Source organism: Eubalaena glacialis, chromosome 14 (genome assembly GCF_028564815.1).
Source record: "Eubalaena glacialis isolate mEubGla1 chromosome 14, mEubGla1.1.hap2.+ XY, whole genome shotgun sequence".
NCBI classification, from domain to species: domain Eukaryota; kingdom Metazoa; phylum Chordata; class Mammalia; order Artiodactyla; family Balaenidae; genus Eubalaena; species Eubalaena glacialis.
In genome coordinates this window covers 52,379,463-52,399,850 of record NC_083729.1, presented here as the reverse complement: position 1 = coordinate 52,399,850, position 20,388 = coordinate 52,379,463, and the positions used below count along the sequence as shown (strand labels likewise).

Here is a 20,388-nt window from a genome sequence, read left to right as displayed (position 1 = left end):
TCTCTAAAACAAGACTGGATATATTTTAGGGAACAGGATTGTGTCTTAATCTTTATTATATCCCCAATCCCTGGCTCAGTATCTGGCATGTAGTGGTGTTCAGTAAATGTCAAATTAATATTTGAATTTATGAATCATGTCCAACTTCTTTATCTTTTATAGGAGGATATTGAGGTCCAAAGAGGGAGTTGACTTGCCTAAGATTTCAACTGGGCAATAGAGAGTGTACATAGAGCCAGGTTTCCTGATTCTCCAGCCTACTACTGGCCCCATTACATCCCTCATCCTGGTTTTCCTGTTATTGTACATCTCCAGAAGAGGGAGAAAAGGGCTCCTGAGTTTCCTTTCTTTTTTTTTTTTTTTTTTTTTCTGAGTTTCCTTTCTTGTTAAAATATACTGAACTACAGTAAATCTTGGATTTAATTCTCAGTGTGTTCATTTTATTTAATAAAATGTTATCATAGTTATCCTTCCAGAAGAAGTTATGAGGAAGGTTTCATATATTTTACTGACTAAACATGAGTCTCAGAATGGAAATATTTTTATTAATTTTTTTTTTTTTTTTGGCCACGCTGCGTGGCTTGTGGGATCTTAGTTCCCCGAACAGGGATTGAACCTGTGCCCCTTGCAGTTGAAGCACAGAGTCCTAACCACTGGACTGCCAGGGAATTCCCTATTAAACTTTAGGAAGTAAAGACAGTTACTCTCTACAAGCAATAGTTCCTGAGTTTCTAAGTGATTTCTTTGTTAAGACATCTTGGGAAACGGAATGAAAACTTTAAGACAAGCATTTTGGATTAAGTCCACATCTAGTCATTTACAGGTAGATTCCATTCCATGGCTTTGGAATTTCTCAGATGGTGGACAGAGAATAAAGCCGTACATTGCTCTTTCTGGTCTGTCCTCAGCTGGATTGAAGTTTCTTAGCTAAAGGACAGAGTCTGCCATATTCCACTTTTTCTGGCTCTGTGGTCTGATTCCCAAGGTCATAGTTGAAATGAAGAAGAAAAAGAGAGAAAAATGGTGGAGTACCCTCCCCACAGGTGGGACATGCTCATGTGGCCAGTCTCTGACTGCACACCAGCTTTACCCAAACGACTGAGGACCTTGTCAGCCAGCAGCAGGTGTTCATCGATAGCAAAATGAACCTGGAGAGGTTTCCACTACATATAGATGGATTTTTTTCCCAAATCTCCAGGTTGATTTTGGAAACTGTCATTTGGGAACATGAGGCCTTCTGAGCATGAATGTTATTAGTGAGCCCTTATTTACTTAGTGCCACTCTCATGTGTTAAAAGTGGTACTCCAGAGGCCTAAGAGACCCTTATGGTTCCAAAACTTAAAATTAGGGAGAGGCTTAGTCCTTGAGAGACTCAGGCTCTGTGTAACTCAGACAGTGCTGATTCATCTTAGTTATGTGGTTCAATATCATGTCTGGAAAATAGTAGCTGTAAAATTTATTTTGTTTTGCAGGCAGTTTCCTTGTCCTCCAAACTCACCAAAGGCTGTATGCAGTGTTGTTGAAATTGAATGTGCTCATGGTGCTGTTTTTGTGGCTGGTAAAATATTTAGTCCAGGATATACTTACATTGTCAATTTTCTCTCCTTTCTGAAAAACTCAACTAACTCCTCTGTTTCCTTCTTACTGTTGTTATTAATTTCTGATTAGTTAACTCTTTTGAGAACTAGAGCTGATAACCAAGTTTATTGGAGGTTCTGTAGGCATTCTTAAGGGTCACTCAGGAGATTTGTTATTTAAAATGCCATGTTGAAGGGAAATGATACTTCCCAGGTTTTAATAGTTTTCATCAGAGATGGCCAGGTAAAAATATGGGTACATGTACAGACCTGAAACTGGTCAGGAGAAGGGAGAGGATGTTTTATAACATGAAATCAATCCTGAAAAAAGTTATTTTATTATCTGCAAAATGACTAAACATTTGGCTTCTGCCTGGAAAAAGAAATTGTTGCATTGACTTTCCCAAGAGGTAAATCGGGTAGACAGTTTTTGTTTTGAAAGCTACAGCTGTTTCATAGTAATAGCTGAAACGAAATTGCTCTTTAGTCTTGACTATAATACCCTGCCCTGGGGTAATAAAAGCTACGTGCCTTGGCGTAGCTTTTTTCATAAAACAGTGAGTCATATTCTGTTAGGGTTTTTTTTTTTGCTTACAAAAACTTCAAAATTTCCTGTATTTGAATTCTTTGGAATACATTATCACCAATGACTATTACACTGAGAGTATTATTAACCAGGCATAAAAACAGTAGTTGCTCTTTTTTTAAGTGATTCACAGTGTGTTCCATAATATTGTAACTTGTTCAGTCAGCCAAAAAGATTAATAAGTATATTGAGCATTCCTTTAGAACTCATTGGATGATTCATATCATGTCTTTAGCCATCTCTTCTATTGCTACCTTAAATTTTTTCATTTAATTATGTGTATGTGTTGACTCTCCAAATTAGATTGTAAGTTAGTTGAAGGCTAAGCCTTGTTCTATATCATAGCACCTAGGATACTGGCACTCAATAAATAGCTGTTGCTTTCCTTTTTATCCTATTGTGTTAAGCACACCATTCCATCCAGGTAACCTTTATATTTCTTTGGCAGGGAGATATAATAAATACTCCAGGAATCTACCACAAACTCCTTGGATAATTGATGGAGAAAGGAAGCTGGACTCTTCAGTGGAAGAATTAATTTCAGACCATCTTTTGACAGTGTTCAAAGCAGAGAGTAAGTGTTATAATATTCATATTTTAGGTACATTGTCATTCATGAATAGACTTCTTGGAGGTGGCAGGAAAGATTTCTATATTTTGTAAACCACCACCAAGTCTGGGCCCCTTGGCTGGCAGCTTCCTGTGAACAGGGACCGCCGTGTCCTGAGCTCCTCTGCCCTGGGCTGGATTTGAGCCAAGGTGGTGCCCTAGGATTTCTCTCCTCTCTCAAGATTACGCTTTTTCCTGGGCAAATTCAAAACAATTGAAACTACTTTAAATGAATGCACTTAAGCTCTGACCTTGGGACACCTTGAGCCTCTGCCTCTTTTTGGGAATATGAGGTAATTAAAATACAGCTTCCACATCCAGTGCTTGTTCAAGAATAATCACTGGCAAACGCCCAGCTTCCATCTTAACAGCTAAAGTGTCCTAGAATAAAGTTCAGGCCTAGAGAAAATAGATCAATAGCTACCATTTTACAAAGACTTAATAGTAGTTGTGTTGTTTTAATTTCCTAAGTATTAATGAGCCCAGGTTTGTAGGGTGAGTCAGATCCTGTCAGGCATATGCTTTCTTTGCTCAATAGGGCTATCAGGTCAAATGAGTAAAAAACCTTATGATTTCACCTAGGATTAGACTGGAGGAAAGGGACTAAGATTTCAATCACAAGAAACCATGTTGTACATCAGGAAAAACTGTAGACAATGAGTACATATATCATACTCTTTGGAGTGGGTCTCCTAGCATAATTAGAACACCTTCTTTTAAAAAAAAATATTTATTTATTTATTTGGTTATGCCGGGTCTTAGTTGCGGCAGGCAGGCTCCTTAGTTGTGGCATGCGGGCTCCTTAGTTGCGTCAGGCAGTCTCCTTAGCTGTGGCATGTGAACTCTTAGTTGCGGCATACATGTGGGATCTAATTCCCTGACGAGGTATTGAACCTGAGGCCCTGCATTGGGAGCATGGAGTCTTAACCACTGCTCCACCAGGGAAGTCCCAGAACACCTTTTTTGAAGGACCAGATAGACCTAGACATCCATCTTTTTCTCTGACAAACCTTAAGACAAGCCTGCTTTAGGAATGGCGAGCAGGTGACCAAAATGAGACATGGCTATCCCTTCCAGCTCTCTGCTTGTTAAGAGGAAAGAGAAGCACTTCAAAAACGATATCCCTGGGGCTTCCCTGGTGGCGCAGTGGTTGAGAGTCTGCCTGCCAATGCAGGGGACACGGGTTCGAGCCCTGGTCTGGGAAGATCCCACATGCCATGGAGCGAGTAGGCCCGTGAGCCACAATTGCTGAGCCTGCGCGTCTGGAGCCTGTGCTCCACAATGAGACAGGCCGCGATAGTGAGAAGCCTGCGCACCGCGATGAAGAGTGGCCCCCACTTGCCGCAACTAGAGAAAGCCCTAGCACAGAAATGAAGACCCAACACAGCCATAAATAAATAAATAAATAAATAAATAACCACCATATCCCTCAAGTAACCTAGCAACCTAATATTTTTCAAAATCTTAGCCATAAAGGGCTATTGCCATGAGCTTTGACCTACGTAATTTAATATTTACACGCTGGTTATCTCATAAGACTTATCCAAGTTACGAAGAAGTGAAAATAAAGCATTAGCATGAAAAGTGTCCTTCAAACTCTTTTTGGGGGGCTACCTTATTCCCTTTCTGTAAGAAGATTCAAGATTTAGTTCTGATTATTTGGGTCCCAAGGAAGCCTCCATTACCAAGAGGGCTGTTGGGGGGCTCTGAAATAGCTATATGTTTCCCCCTTGCAATCTTTCATGAAGGTGATTTGTTGTCATTTTCCATTTGAGGAGGGGAAAAAATTTTCCCCAAACTGAAAATAAAGCAAACTGTGTGTTTAGCATCTGTAATTGTGTGCTGAGGAAATTTATTAAGAGCCGCTTGAGAAAAAGCAGACCTCTGGGCCTCTGTGCTAACTGGCTCCTTGTCATGAAATAAAACCTTGTTGTTCGAAATGCCTGATTAATAGCATCGATTTGCTAAACTTGTGCTTCTCAGATACATTACTCGTTACTTCTGTGATTCACATCTGACAACTCTGGGAAAATGGTTCTGACTGTTGTACCTCTGTGCTTTACAGCTCTATGAAAATAAACCAGTATTGCATGAAGCAGCCTAGCTACTTCTATAAAGCAGAAGTAACTAGTACTCCTTCCCCTCAGTGGGAGATACAAACTTGTTTCTCAGCCACTTCAGACTGACACATCATATTCTCTACTTGCCAGTTCTCTAGTTAATAAGTAAAACTTTGACACACTCTCAAAATCAATATGTCTAAGAAATGTTTTCCTAATACATTTATTACTTCACTTATGGAATAAATATTTGTCATGTCAGTTCCCTGCTGAAAACTGGTCAGTGACTAGCTACAGGGTAAAGTCCAAACTATATAACTTGATATTCTGAGACCATCATCATCTGGCCTCTGCCCATCCTTCAGTCCCATTGTCTATCTGCCCCCAGGTATGAGAGCCACTACAGACTATCGAACCCGTTACAGTTCCTGATCATTCTTGCCCTTGGTTTTGTCCTTGTTGTTTGTTTGTTTGTATGTTTGAAATATCTGTTCCATTGAGAAGAAGTCTGTAGAACTCACAGGATTAGGGGGATAAGGCAAGGCGTAATGTGAGTTTAGAAAAATCAACTAAATTTTAAGCATATATTTCCTCATACTTAAGGCAGTGACTCCTTTTCCTTTTTTTGTCATTTATTATTCATAATTGCAAATTATTTTTTAAAGTTTGCCCCCTGAAGTATTTCTCAATGTAGGGTCCAAATTTGCAACATTTTTCTAAAAGATATAATAAATACCCCTTCTCCCTTAATCTGGATTTAATGTTTCTTTGGACTTCTCAAGAGCCTAGTTTTCTGTACTTTTTTCTTGTTGATGGGCTGGAATTTGTGGGAAGTTTTATGGGCTAATTTATGAATTTGACATTTCTGGTCTGATTGAGTAGTCACTGGTAGATCTACCTCTTTGTGTCCTGTTCATTCCCTCCACCCCTATGAGTCACAGGTTATGGCTTAGTCACTGTAGGGCCCTGGTTCCCCAGTATTATGCCTGGATTAGAGATAGAGGTGGGCAGGTATAAGACAAACTACAGCCCCCCCACCCCCACCCCAGGGAGTATCTTTCAGCTTCCCAGATGCCATTTTGAACTCTCCGTGTAGCTATCCATCCCTAGTTAGCGCTACTCTTGAGTCTGTTGACTCTGACTAGAAGCTACTGATGTTGCTATAGGTTTATTAGCTGCTTGACAATGGAGTATAGACATGGAATGGAGGGTTCTTTGGGACTTAATGGTCCACATAATCCTACTACCTGCCTGGTGTAGATTCTCCACCTGGAGAAGAGCCTGACATTGTGCCCTTCATGGCTGCCCGTTTGGCTAGTCCCCAGGTGTTAACACTGCACAAGTTACCCAGGCCTCTGAGCAGCTTGAATTCTAGGCCGACCTTAGATACCTAGGCCTTACCTAACCGGTCCTGGGTTGGTCCTCTCTGGGAGACCCACAGTTTTGGGCCATGTGGGGCAGAGAAGAGCCCACTTCACCTTGGCAGTGGGTGACAGACAACAGCTTGGAGCCCATGTTTCCAACAAGTGTTGGCTTTGACTTGCTAAAGGGATGTCTTAAAGGTGAAGGAAGGGTGAAATCTTACTTTCTTCACAGCTAAACATCCTACAAAGGAGAGCTAATCTTCAGTGTAGTTTTTATAGCACTTTTCAAGCCTTTTAGCCTTCCTTTTTCTAAAATCTACATGGGACCTTTGCATATTGAACCTTTCCTGGGAGAAAAATGTCTGTCAAAATGGTACAGACCCTCCTTTCCTTCTACCTTTCCTGTCTGTCCTTCCCAGCAATCTTGTCCTTCCTCATCTTGTGCTCTCCAAAGTGGCTGAACTATGGATTGACCAGGGTTTCCAAAACATCCTAGTCTTTCCCAATCCCTGGTACAAGAGGACTGATTGGTCTTGCTTGTCCCAGTTGGCACAAGTCTGAGCTCTTCCAGCAGTCTTTGTGGTGGTGCAGTGTAGACAGTGATTAAGAGACTCCGGAGCCAGACTGCCAGGCTGGTTCAAATCCTGACCCTACCAATTACCAGTGATGTGATCTTAGGCACTTACTTATCCTGTCTCTGTCTCACCTTCCTTATAAGTAAAATGGGGATAATGATAGTATCTACCTCATAGTGTTAACATATATGAAGTACTTAGAATAATGCCTGTTCCTGGTAATCTTTGCTGTGGTGAAATCATCAGTTAGTTCTGTATCTAAGAAAGTTGTCATGGAACCACTTCCCCTGCCCACCCACACTGTATTGACCACTGTCCCATTCCAATATTTGCAGCTTTTAGTCTGTGATGATCCATCTATCTTAAAATGTATACTAGTTATATTGTGGTTCCAGCTTAGGTTTGCTTATCTAATGAATTTGCTTTTAGAATCAAACCTTTTTTTTTCCCCTCCTCTTCTTTTCATAGAGTTTAATTCTCAAATAATGTTTTTATTTTTTTTCTTTTGTTTTAAGGAAAAGACGAAAGATAGATTTTTCACCATAAGTTTGTAGCCAGGGTGGTAGTGGGGCCTTCCTCCAAACAGTGCTCTGCCTTTGGCTTTCCCATGGGATGGTGGACTGGGATGATAAGTAAGGTCTGGCTTTGACATCAGAAGCATCTAGCTCTGCCATTTAATCATGTTACCTTGGGAAAAGTACTTAACCTTTCAGAAGCTTGGTGTTCTTTTATTTAATACCTACCTCATAAGGTTATAATAAGGATTGAATGAAATAATGTATGCAGAATTTTAGCTCAGTACCTGGTATGTAATAAGTGCTCAATAAATGGTATTTATTATTATCATTGCTATTTTTAGTAGAGATTGGGATTAGAGGTGTGATGATGACTATTCGTAGGGATTCTCCTGTAGATTGTTTAAGACAAATTGGGTTTCTACCAAAGGATGGGAATGAAAGTCTTAGCACTGTTATGTCTCTGATTTTTTTTTTTCTCTTTATCTGCTTTCCAAAGGCTTTAATTTTTCATCCTCTGGGAGAGAAGATGTAGATGTGAGAACATTAGGAAATGGTAAGATTGCGACAATATCACTTGACTGGAACTAACTTTCAGATTATCACCCTTTTCAGACAGCAGCTTTTTTGTAGTCACTTAGTCAGAATCAAAGTTGGCAGAGCCCAGAGCTTCTTCATGTGAGGAAGCCTTGTGGATTATGGAGCTACCCTTGTAAATTATATGACTATGTTTTAACAAGGATCATTTCTTCAGAGGCCATCTTTATTGAATACCTGTAGGTTATAAGGGACTTCTATGTGCATTAACAAAGAGGTGCCTGATTTTTTCCAAAAGTTTGATAATTAATTGTTCCTTTTAATAACATTTCAGTACCAGTACAGTTTTCAAAATGCACCTCATTTAAATTGCAAAATGTCTTCATTAAAAAGTGCTTCTGCTCTCTTAGCCTTCATTTCTCTCATTTTACATTGTTGCATTACAAGAAGGATGATGAGAGTAATCCTGAGCTATTCGAGATTTATAGTCCCTTCTCATGGAATCTCAGCTCTTCATTTCACTAGGCTAGGAGAATGTATTTCAATTTGGTATACCTGGGCATTGCTGCATGTGACAACATTACGTTAGTGTAACCAAGTCAATTAGTGGCTGTTTGGATTTGATTTTGTAATTAACACAGGCTTGTTCATGGACTTTTGGGAAAGGAGTCGTTTTTACATATTGCCTGTCCTGGGGTTTAGCAGCCCCCAAAAAGCCCCTTGATTCTTTTCACACATTCTTCCCTCCCCCAGATGTAGTCATGTCACTAAACTTTCAGTCCTCTAGAGCTCAACTCGTTTTTTCACACCTCCTAACCCTCTTGCATTAGCCCAAATGTTAACTCCATCAACACGTTTCTGTTTCATGACGGGGTGTGTGCTGCCAGGAAGGCCCTTTGCAATTGAGCTGGTGAATCCTCATAGAGTACATTTCACTTCACAAGAAATTAAGGAACTTCAGCAGGTAAACCACTTCATGACATGGAAATTGTCATGTTTCTGCAACTCTGTAACTGAACTAGAGCTGCTAATTGTTTTTCTTTCTCTAATACTACAGAAAATTAATAACTCGTCTAACAAAATCCAAGTCCGTGACTTGCAGCTTGTCACAAGGTAAGGGTAGGCTCACTGGAGATGTTTTCAAGAAGGGAGTTTTGGTTGTAGATCATTTATCTGATAAGGGATTTGTATCCAGAATATATAAAGAACTCCTACAACTCAATAATAAGAAAATAACTCAATTAAAAATGGAGAGATGATTAAGTGAACATTTCTCCAAAAAGGATACACAAGATAACCAGTGAATACATGAAAAAATGCTCAACATCATTAGTCATTACAGAAATGCAAATCAAAACCACAGTGAGATCCCACTTCACAAAAAGACAGAAAATAACAAGTGTTGGCAAGGATATGGAGAAATTGGATCCCTCATACATTGCTGTGGGATTATAAGTGGTGCCACTTTGGAAAACAGTTTGGCAGTTTCTCAAAAAGTTAAATATAGAGTAACCATATGGCCCAGCAGTTCCACTTCTAGATATATACCCACGAGAAATGGAAATATACATCCACACAGAGACTTCTGCATGAATGTTTATAGTAGCATTACTCATAATAGCAAAAAGTAGAAACAACCCAAATGTCTATGGATGAACAAAATGTGAATGTGGTATATCCATACAGTGGAATATCATTTAGTAATAAAAAGGAATGAAGTACAGATACATGCTACAACATGGATGAACCTTGAAAACGTTATAAAGTGAAAGAAGCCAGACATCAAATACCACTTATTGTATATTTTACAATATTCACATTTTAATATATGAAATGTTCAGAGTAGGAAAATCTATAGAGACAGAAAGTCAACAAGTGGTTGCCAAGGGCTGGGGGAAATGAGGAATGAGAAGTGATTGCAAATAGGTGTGGAGTTTCTCTTCTGGGGTGATGAAAGTATTCTAAAGTTAGATTGTGGTAATAGCTGCACAACTCTGTAAACGTACTAAAAATCACTGAATCGTTCAGTTACACAGGGGAATTGTATGTAAATTATATCTCAATAAATCTATTTTTAAAGAAAGGGAAGTTTGGGGCAAGTCTTGTCTGTATTTTATATATTCAGACAAACTTTCTTTTATTGTTTTTGTTTAGAGAGGCAATAGGTCATATGAAAGAAGGTGAAGAAGAAAAGACCAAGACCTATAGTGCCTTAATATGGACAAATAAAGCAATACAGAGGAAGGACATTGAATTCCTAGATGACATAAAGGTAGTTCAGTGCTCTAATTCTTTTATTTTTCTACTGCCTATAAAAGAGTCCTTTGTCTTCTCGTTTATTACCCACAAGTCATAGCACATAGGCTTTGGGGACTGTGAGACCTGGTTCTAAATCCTGCCTTTGCCATGTACTAGTTAAATGACTGGGCAATTCATCTAACCTGTGTGAGAAGCAGTGTTGCTAGTGACTAAGAGTCTGACTCCAAGGACAGATCGCCTGGGTGCAAATCCTGGTTCTGCCATTTCTTAGTTGTGTGACTTTGGACAAGTTGCTTAGCCTCTTTATGCTTCAGTTTCTTCATCTGTAAAATTAGAAGAATTAAACGGGTTTAGTCATATAAAGCTCTTAGAATAGAATCTGGCACATAGAAAACACTCAGCAATGCTATTATTATATTTGGCCATTTGCAAAAAGGAAATAGAAAATAGAACTTACCTAATAGAATTGATGCTCAGATTAAGTGCATAAATAAAACATGTTGTAAATAAATACATCAGGGTGATATATGTAGAGCACAAATGTTTTGGCACATGCTAGATTTTCCTTCACATGAGCATGTTGCTGTAGAGGGTCTACATGTTCATTTGCATGTTTCTTCCCACCTGCCCCCACCGCTTCCTGTAAAGATAACTTACTTTCACATGCAAGGAATGAGCATAAATGGGCACAAAGATGTAAATCATTATCACAACATCGTTTAAATGGGCAATATTTTGTAATAGTCTAGAGGGGACTGGTTTAATCTTATGGCTTTTCTGTATGATGGACTATTACTAGCCAGCTGTTAGAAAGTATATGGTAGATGAATATTCGTTGACAAAGGAAAATGTTCCTGATGAATGCTAAGGGGAAAAAAACAAGCTATAAGGATATATAGAGGATGATACATTGTGATTTAAACACACACACACACACACACACAGAAGTGTGTGCTTATGTATACACATATATAAGACTATGTAGAAAACAAATTGTATGGCAAAAAAAATACCATAAATAGGATTTATACAAATACCCAATAGAGAAAAATGGACAAAATATTTGAACAGACAGCTGAAAAAAGAGCAACTCCAAATGGCCAGGAATCATTTGAAAAGATGTTCCACCTCCAGATTGAAGTAACAATAAGACATCACTTTATTCTTCTGAGACTAAGAATGCCTGTTGGTTGGAGGGAGGAGAAGGCTAGTTATATACATTTTCAGTAGAAATGTAAGTGTTTCAGCCTTTTGGGAAAACAATGTGGCAGTGACTGTAAAAATAAAAAATACACTGGTCTTCTACCCAGTACTTCCACTACTGGCAGGACAAGAAATAAAACTCCAGTGCATAAGGATATGTGCACAAGGATGTTTGTTGACTTTGTTCAGAGTGACAAAATCAACAACAAAACTGGAAACAAAAGTGAATTTCCTTCATTAAGGAAATGGTAGAACATGTTGGAATATTATACAGCTGTTTAAAAAAACTAAAACAGCATGTGATCCCATTTATGTTATTGTGTGTATATATGCCTAAAACTGTTGGAAAAAAAGATAGAGGTAGGTCCACATCTAGGACTTGTAGGAACACCCATGATATTACCGGAAAAAAGCAAGGTGCAGAATAATGTTTATAGTATGAGTGTTTTGGTGAAAACATACATGCCATTCACCTGCTTAGAGAAGTTCATCTATAAAATGAGGGGTGGACTAGATGATCCCCAGTGGGCCCTCCACTTCTCAGGTTCTGTGATTCCAAATCTAAGGCCTTCTGGCCTTTGGCCCTATTATCTAGGGTCTTTAGGATGATAGTTATGCTATAGACAGATATCCTTAATATTGCAAAACAAATTTCTAAACCTCTATTCTATCACATGTGTACATGTATACAGCTCATTTAGAATGCTGTGGGGAAAATAAAAACTCATTTTAAAAATAGATTCACAGTTTGGGAGTAGCCATAGAGTTGATTCAGAAATGATGCTGAAAGATGATTGTTATAGGTACACACTAGGTAGTGAAAGGGTCTGATTTAATGGCCCACAGCCCAAGTGGACTGATGAAACTAGGTGACATCTAATAATTTTTTTAAAGTGTTAGGGTTAAAACATTTTTCAGATATTCCGATTGGCATCGAAAATAAAAAAACTGAGTTACTGCCCCATTCTGAGAAAATGTCACTTCAAATTTACCACTTGTCTTCTTTTTTTTAAGGGCAACCTACTTCTAAGGAAAAAAGTCACTTGCGTGTGTTTCTGAAAATTCAGTATGGGGACAGCAGAGTGCAGTGTTAGAGTAAATGAAGTGGTTTCCTTTCATTTGCTAGACACAAGCAACCAAAAACGACACGCGAGTGTGTGTTGATCTGAGTGTTATGTTGGAAGCAGTGGTGCATCTACTAGCTCAGTTGTACCTCCATTGACTGCTCCTGGGTCAGAGTCCAGGGAGTGACTCGAGGTAAAGGAAACAGAGGGGAAGGGCACACCTTAGCGAGTCACTCCTTTAAAGGCCAGCTGGTTCTGTGCTCTAAAGTGGAGGCCATATCTTTATTGATTCTATAATAATTCAGCCTTGTCCTTTTTTTGGTCTTTTTGGCCAGAGTAATGTTAAACGTTGTGGAAACAACTTATCTCATCAGAACAAAGTGCTTTTAAAAATCAGAGAATTATAGAATCGTAAGGAGGAGTCACTGACTCACTGCTCTGATAAAAGCAGTCATACCATTTCAAGTGTAGTCTTTGTCAGAACCTGCTCTTCTTTCTTGGTACAGAACTTGGTAGGGGGAGACCAGACAGAAATCTTTCTTTTCTCAGCATGGCTTTAGGCACTCACTAATCATGTAAATCAGGCAGGAGTTGTTCCTACAAGAAATTGCAGAGGATTCAAAGTTCTTATGAACCTGCATTGCTGGTTATGCCCAGTATCTATTTTTAAAACTTGGGATTAGTTGGCCTTTTACAATATTAACCTCTATTTCTTAATTTATATCTTATGACATAAAAGGACATCTCTAATTGTGAGAAAAACAAGACTTTGTCCCTAAAAACCTGAGTTGTAAAAAAACATGCAGTATTATTCTCAAGTAACCTGAACTGGGCTAACAAATATTGAGAGGTCCTGGTTTATTGTACACACTTATTTGTAATTATTATTTGGAAATACCACCCTAGACAGAGATGCAGCTGTTAATTTTCCAGATAAATCCTTTTGTATAACCAAAAAAATAATCCTGTGAGTAGGTATATAGTTCTCCCTAAAACATGGACACTGCCCAGGCACACAGGTGATGCTGATGTCCCACCTTCTACACCATTTCTCACCTCAGTCTGAGAGAGATCCCCACTATTAGGTCACTCTGTTGGGTTAGGGAAAAAAAAGGTAAGAACATTATCTTTTAGAAGAGCTCTGTTTAAAGGGCAGGATAAGACTCCAGGGTCCAATCAATTTGTTAATATTAGAACAAAAGAGACCTTGGGTATCATTTACTTCAAAGCCTTTTTAAAAAAATTTTTTTTTAATGGCATACTGGGGCCCAGAAAATGAGTAATTGTGGACTAGGTTGTAGGAAGTCCCACAGAGTCTGAACCTTAGAGGATACAATTTATGATAGTATTAGTTTCTATCCTGACAGTGATAGATGGGGTGCCTATAGTGAGCCATGGATGAACAAAGGAGGTGCTAAGATGGGCTTCACTGGGCGGCAAGACTGACACATGGTTAACATATCCTGCTCTAGGACTTAAAGATTGACCAGAAAACACCTTTACGGGTCCTTCACCGGAGGCCCCTGGCTGTGAGAACTCGCATCGTTCACTCCATGGAGACGCACTATGTGGATGAGCACCATTTCCGCCTCTATCTGAAGACTCAGGCAGGAACGTATCCTTTCACCGTCTGTGTAGCACTAATCTAACCAGAATCCTATTGGGAGAGTTCATGCTGCCCTAGAAAAGAGGTTCAACCTTATCTCGGAACAGTTCGGGAAAGGTTTGGGCTGGAGAAGAATCCTTTTTTTGTTTTTGTTTTTTTTTTGGTCTGGAGTGTTTTTACCCATTAAATTTGTGTTTTTCAAGATGACATAATTAAACCATGAGGCAGCAGCCAATTCAATGTGAACCTTAAAATTTTTAGTGTCTCACATGATGCTGAGGTGCTGAGGGCATAGTAAGTGCTCAGGGAACACTTTTGATTGATTCATTCATTGATTCATGTCTTTACACATTTTGCAAGTCACATATTCATGACCACATTTGAGTCCTTTCAGCATTTCGAGCATTTGCCCCAAATGATTAAACAGGGATGGTAGATGGGAATGGCCCTACTTTACATGTAGACCTTCACATTATTTGGCCACTGGCCCAGAACAAGAGAATAGTCCCAGTTTGATCACTTGTTCATAACCTATCCTGCTTTGTGTGGTTTTGTATCATATCTTAGTTGCTGGTTAAAATATATCAGGGAGCTGCCAAAGTCTTAGCTTTAGTTTAGTTTTCAAAGGTGCTCCTGGTTTTTGTTTGTTTCTTGGCTCTATATTATTTTGTGATCCAATAGCATGAAGCATGAAACCTTCTAATTAGTATAAACCTAATGACATACTTATTGGATACAATAGAGGGAAAAATGTCGTTTTAATCACCAAATAGCGTTCTCACTATATTGCTATAATTAGTCTGCCTCTCCTTTCCCATCAACCTTCTCTCCCCTCTTCTTTCCCTACTCCACCCCAGGAGTGACTAAGCTGAAACAGGTACAGGTTATTTACTCCTAAAATCTTCTAAATTTTTGCAGTTTGGATCTATTTAGACCAGTGGGCATGGAGCTATTTGCCTATTGTAGATGGAATGTGGATGGAATTTCAAAGAAATCACAGATTTTAAAAACATATTTTTACCTAATTTCAGCTTTGGTTTTGGTGTGCTAGGAAGAAATGCAGTGGTCTTATGGAGAAGCTAATGTCTTTTCAATCTCATTAACATATTTTTAGAACCAGCCATGTACATGTACTTAAGGCATTAGCCAAGAAAGGCTATTTGGTAAAACTTTTTAATTTTTTTATAAATTTATTTATTTTATTTATTTATTTTTGGCTGCGTTGGGTCTTCGTTGCTGCAAGCGGGCTTTCTCTAGTCGCAGCTAGTGGGGGCTACTCTTCGTTGTGGTGTGTGGGCTTCTCATTGCGGTGGCTTCTCTTGTTGCGGAGCACGGGCTCTAGGCGCGCGGGCTCAGTAGTTGTGGCTCGCGGGCTCTAGAGTGCAAAGTCAGTAGTCGTGGTGCATGGGCTTAGTTGCTCTGCGGCATGTGGGATCTTCCCGGACCATGGCTCGAACCCATGTCCCCTGCATTGGCAGGCAGATTCTTAACCACTGCACCACCAGGGAAGTCCCTATTTGGTAAAACTTTAGATACCACGTGGTTATACACAGAAGTATGTGAATTTTTCTCGTATATTGCTCAGTATACTGAAGTAGTTCATTTGACTTATACCTCATAAAAAACATTCTGGACCTTTTAACTGGTTATTCTGGGGCTTTTTGGTCATCTCCCCTCATCATTGCTACTCAGAAGTAGCACTCTCTAAAGAAGTGAGAGAAAAAGGACAGTTGTTGAGTAATTATGAGTTCAGCAAAGAAGACAGTTAATAGATAATTATATGCCTTATGCTTGAGTCAAAACATTTGGTGAAAGTATAGTGAACAAACTATCAGAAAGTGAGGAGGGGGCTTCCCTGGTGGCGCAGTGGTTGAGAATCTGCCTGCCAATGCAGGGGACACGGGTTCGAGCCCTGGTCTGGGAAGATCCCACATGCCGCGGAGCAACTAGGCCCGTGAGCCACAATTACTGAGCCTGCGCGTCTGGAGCCTGTGCTCCGCAACAAGAGAGGCCGCGATAATGAGAGGCCCGCGCACGGCGATGAAGAGTGGCCCCCGCTTGCCGCAACTAGAGAAAGCCCTCACACAGAAACGAAGACCCAACACAGCCAAAAATAAATAAATAAAAATTAAAAAAAAAAAAAAAGAAAGTGAGGAGGACATAATGTCAGCATATTATGGTGTTAACTTTTTATTTATCATCTGAGAATAAACTTTTATATTCAAATTATATTAATTTTTATACTAAGTGCTGCTTTATAGATACAACATAATGCTAAATGAGTGTTTACTGAATGCTGGCAAAAACACATCTTTCAGATAAAATACTGTTAAGATTATAGTAGAGTTCTGTGTAAGGAGTGTTAAGGTAATCTGAATAATTCTAGGATCAGTCATTGACTTTGAAATTTGAAATTTTGAAGATCTATGAGGAAAACACACACAAAAAGAATTAGGTCTATTGCTAACCATGCAAGAGTTGCAGACAACTAAAATTTAGGTCCTTTGATGATCCTTCTGAAGGGCCTTCATCAAGTCTAAATTAATATGTTCATTTTTTCTCCCATCCTGTTGCTGTTGTCACTGGGTCATGTTATAAGGAAAGACACCATTGAGGTCACTCTATGAGTGACCCTGTGAAAACCTACCATTTGGCAACCGCCTGCTGTCATTATCGAAAAATGATGACCAAATAGAATCTGTGGCGAAAAAGAAAATAGCTGAGTTTTTTTTTTAAAGCGTTGAACTATAGTTAATTTAAAAAATCCATATTCAAACCTTGGCAGTTGGAGATGAGCCAAAAGAAAAGTCATGACTCTTGGGAAGTTTGATGTAAACATAGGCCCTAAGTCCCAGTGTTGGCTGCCAGGCTGGTAGGAACCAGTTTGCCATCCTTAGTTTATTTATTGCCATAGCTGTAATTTCTAAGACATACATCCCAAGTCACAGCTCAGAAATAAACTCCCTTTTATAACCTTTCTGCTTTTGTTTGTCATTTCCCCTGCAACCTGTCAAATCTCACCAAACAGTTGGTATTGCATGGCTATCTTCATTTTTTCCTTAAACAAAACCCAGCTACATTAAAGAGTTTGTACATGGAGACTTTGGAAGAACGAAGCCGAACATTTGCTCTCTGATGGATGTGACTGCAGACATTCTTGAGCTGGATGTTGAGGTAAACCATTTTATTGTGGAAATGCCTGTTTGTACACTGAATCAGCCAAGGTTATGCTTCTTTAGCATTAAGCCAAATAGTACTATTCACTTTAATAGGTATTTGAAAATGGTCAAAATCTCACAGTAGCATTGAATTGCAGGGAGGGACTACCTTCAGAATTTTTAGTTTTTAAAAAACACAAGGTCTCCTTTATGATCCTTGCAAATATATAGCTAATTTACTAACTGTGCTTTACATATGACATGAGATCTAAACCCTTAAACCAAGCAAGGAAACGAAGTTGTAAGTGCCCTTCATATATCCTTTGGACTCTCTTATAAAGAATTTAAGGCAGCCTACTCAGAAACATACATTCAGGACAGGGATAGAAAATGGGAGAGCCAATGGTTATAAATAAAAGCAGTTCTATAAGGGTTCTGTGATGTGGTATAAGAGAAATTCTCTGCTCTTATAGTCTGAATTGAAATCAGATTACATTCTTAAGTAATTAGAAGAATGGAATGAATGGATCTTTCAGACAATTCTCCATAAACATTCTTCTCACTTGAGCATCAATAGGTATTGAGTCATGAGTTGTGCACTTTGGTAAATATCTGGTTAAGAACAGCTTCCCCACACCCCCCACAAAAAAAGGAATTTTTTCACTTGGGAATAATCTCAGTATAAATAAAAAGAAGTGGGTATAATTGCCTAGTATGAAAACAGCCATGGTAATCAAATGATCACTGGAACGTCATTGCTTTACCAGCACTTCTCTTGAGTGCTTTCAGATTAGATTTTATACACCTGCGGTACAACCAGCGATAGCATCTTCAAGGTTGCAGGGAGTCTTCTTAGTAAGACTGTCATTTTGAAGAAGACAACCTTCTCTTAAAGAAAATCCCAAATGCATTCATCTTCTTTGACCTTAATTCTTAGGACACCTTAGCAGTGTCAAAGAGCCAAAGGCCAGGGTTTCTCAGCCCTGATTGTCCATTGCAATCACCTGTAGAACTTTTAAAACCCTACAAATATGCCTACCTTCCCCTGACCTCAACACATACAAGATTGTGATCAGTAATGTTTGGTTTTCAGGCTTGAGAAACCACCCATTAATTTATATATGGGTGTTTGTTTTATGGCTATATTCTGAAACAAAACCAAAGTATTTCTTGGCATCTGTAAAAGATACACACACACACATACATACACACACACAATACTTATTTGGGCTTTTCTAATAAAAATTTACAAATCTGGTAGTGACTCAGATTAATTTTAAAAATAATTTGTAGTAAATCATTTCAGGTTTTACACTTTAAGTCTCGAAAAACTACATGGGTATGGTTGTTTGTTCGTTTTTTTGTATTTTTTTGTTTTAACTTCTAAATTAGGCCCTCTAGGGTAGTTAAGGCAAAGTGCAATTTCATACTTCTAATGCCCGGGACATGATTATTTATGTGGAGACAAATAGTCTGCTACTGTAATTCCATTATGACTTAAAGATCAAGGTTTCGTTCTAGAAGTGCCAAACCAGGATGAGTAGAGATAGATAAATTCAATTTTAAAAGAAACAAAAATTCTGCTGAAGTGACATGCAAAGATCTCTAATCCTTTTCTAGTTACAGGTGATCTTTCATAACCATTTATTTCACATTTAGTTGCTAAGTTACAAACAAGATTATAAGCATATAGACTACTTGAGTACTGTTAAATGCAAGATGGGAAAATGAAAACAGTCAGAAGACTAAAAGTTGCTGAGACTTTTGAGGGAAAGTTGGTGTTGGCCCCTGCATTATTTGCTACTTTTCCCATAAATAACATTTGAAAAATTTAAACATACTCTAGTCTTGTATTGACCAAAAGGTACAATTAATAACTGGCTGAGTAACCAAATACTCAGTGAATTCAGGAACAGACCTCAGGCCCAAGAATCCCAGGTCCTAGAATGGATTTTAGAGTGTTAAATCGTGATGTTCAATGGCTCTTTTCTTCCAATGAAGTTTCTTCTGTTGCATTATATTGAAACTACTAGATTTATACAGCATTACCAGCAAATGCTTACTAGAACAATAACGTTTTAATGACTTGTTTTCTTCTTTTTAGTCTGTAGATGTTGATTGGCCCCCTGCTCTGGATGACTAGCTTTCAATGGGACACAAAGAGTAGGGTTTTCCGGCAAAATGTGGACGTCCATTCAGCATACACTGTAAAATGGCTGTTTTTACCCACCATAACGGTGTCTTGGAAACCATTTGGATCATGTTGATCTATTTTTAAATTTGTTGTAACATCTCAGGATCTATGTACATGTATATTTTGTGTTGAATTGTTCTAAGGATGTCTCATGATTTTTCTCGTTCCTTCTCCAACCCCCCACAAGCCAAACTATGAATAATGAAACCATTCATTCAGAGAGGTACACAAACAGGATACATTCTCTGAAAATCTGAGAAGCTGTAATTTCTTTCAGCAAAATTGCCCTCCACAGGATAGATACCACTTTTAAAATCAGGTTTAAAAATTTTTAAATGATCTTGATAAAAGTTACATCTAGATTTATGCAGCACAGTATCCTTGTAATATTCTAAGATACCAAATGCAAATCTGACATCATTAATATTTTTCCCAGTAAGCTTCAAGCAAGCTATTACCAATAGAAGTGTGTTTTGGTACGATTTGTCACAAACCTTAATGACTCCAAGTTACTCTTCTGACAATCTAAAATTGTCAGTACATTTCCTGGGGGAGAGAATGTGAGACCTTAGGAATTGAGGCATACCATAATAAGAGACTTCCATAAATCTTTTAAATAAGGAGTCACAAGTGCCTTCAATGACTTCAATCCCAGGGATAAGATTTAGAAAAACTGACATTGCTAAACAAAGGTAAGCTGATATTATTCCAGAGTGCTTCAATGTATTATCCAATTTCAAACATCTTCATCAGGTAGATAGGGTATTATCATCTCCACTTTATGAATATGAAAACCAAAGAATAGAAGTGAACTGACTTATCTAAAATTGTTAGTTACTTCCATATCTAGGACTAGGACTTAAGTTTCCCAGTCTCTAGGGTCTTTTCTAATAAATCTTATTATTGAGCATCTGCTACATGAAGGAGGCACCCAAGAATGTCATTTTAATGGACATAACCATGAGAATTGACTTTTGGAATTTAGATACCAAATCAAGCTTACCAAAAAATTGCCCAAGTAAATTTCACGTGAGCTCATATGACTGATTACCATTTGTTAATTAGTTAATCATTAGTTGG

General features: G+C 38.5%; 2 protein-coding genes across 10 annotated transcripts in view; one reads left to right on the top strand and one right to left on the bottom strand.

Moving 5' to 3' along the window:
• The window catches only part of PUS10 (pseudouridine synthase 10), a 67,840-nt gene extending 48,430 nt beyond the window's left edge, over nucleotides 1–19,410 (top strand). For all 9 annotated transcript variants that reach the window (XM_061168762.1, XM_061168768.1, XM_061168770.1 and 6 more), the window contains 9 exons: nucleotides 1,474–1,559; nucleotides 2,613–2,738; nucleotides 7,787–7,843; nucleotides 8,712–8,788; nucleotides 8,882–8,937; nucleotides 9,979–10,096; nucleotides 13,823–13,965; nucleotides 17,031–17,130; nucleotides 19,219–19,410. In XM_061168762.1, coding sequence (XP_061024745.1) covers nucleotides 1,474–1,559; nucleotides 2,613–2,738; nucleotides 7,787–7,843; nucleotides 8,712–8,788; nucleotides 8,882–8,937; nucleotides 9,979–10,096; nucleotides 13,823–13,965; nucleotides 17,031–17,130; nucleotides 19,219–19,257 — 802 coding nt within the window. In that variant the 3' untranslated portion in view covers nucleotides 19,258–19,410. The remainder of the gene's footprint in view (nucleotides 1–1,473; nucleotides 1,560–2,612; nucleotides 2,739–7,786; nucleotides 7,844–8,711; nucleotides 8,789–8,881; nucleotides 8,938–9,978; nucleotides 10,097–13,822; nucleotides 13,966–17,030; nucleotides 17,131–19,218) is intronic.
• REL (REL proto-oncogene, NF-kB subunit) overlaps nucleotides 10,297–20,388 on the bottom strand; it is a 53,116-nt gene continuing 43,024 nt past the window's right edge. Inside the window, exon 9 of the mRNA XM_061168760.1 lies at nucleotides 10,297–10,406. Coding sequence (XP_061024743.1) covers nucleotides 10,387–10,406 — 20 coding nt within the window. The 3' untranslated portion in view covers nucleotides 10,297–10,386. The remainder of the gene's footprint in view (nucleotides 10,407–20,388) is intronic.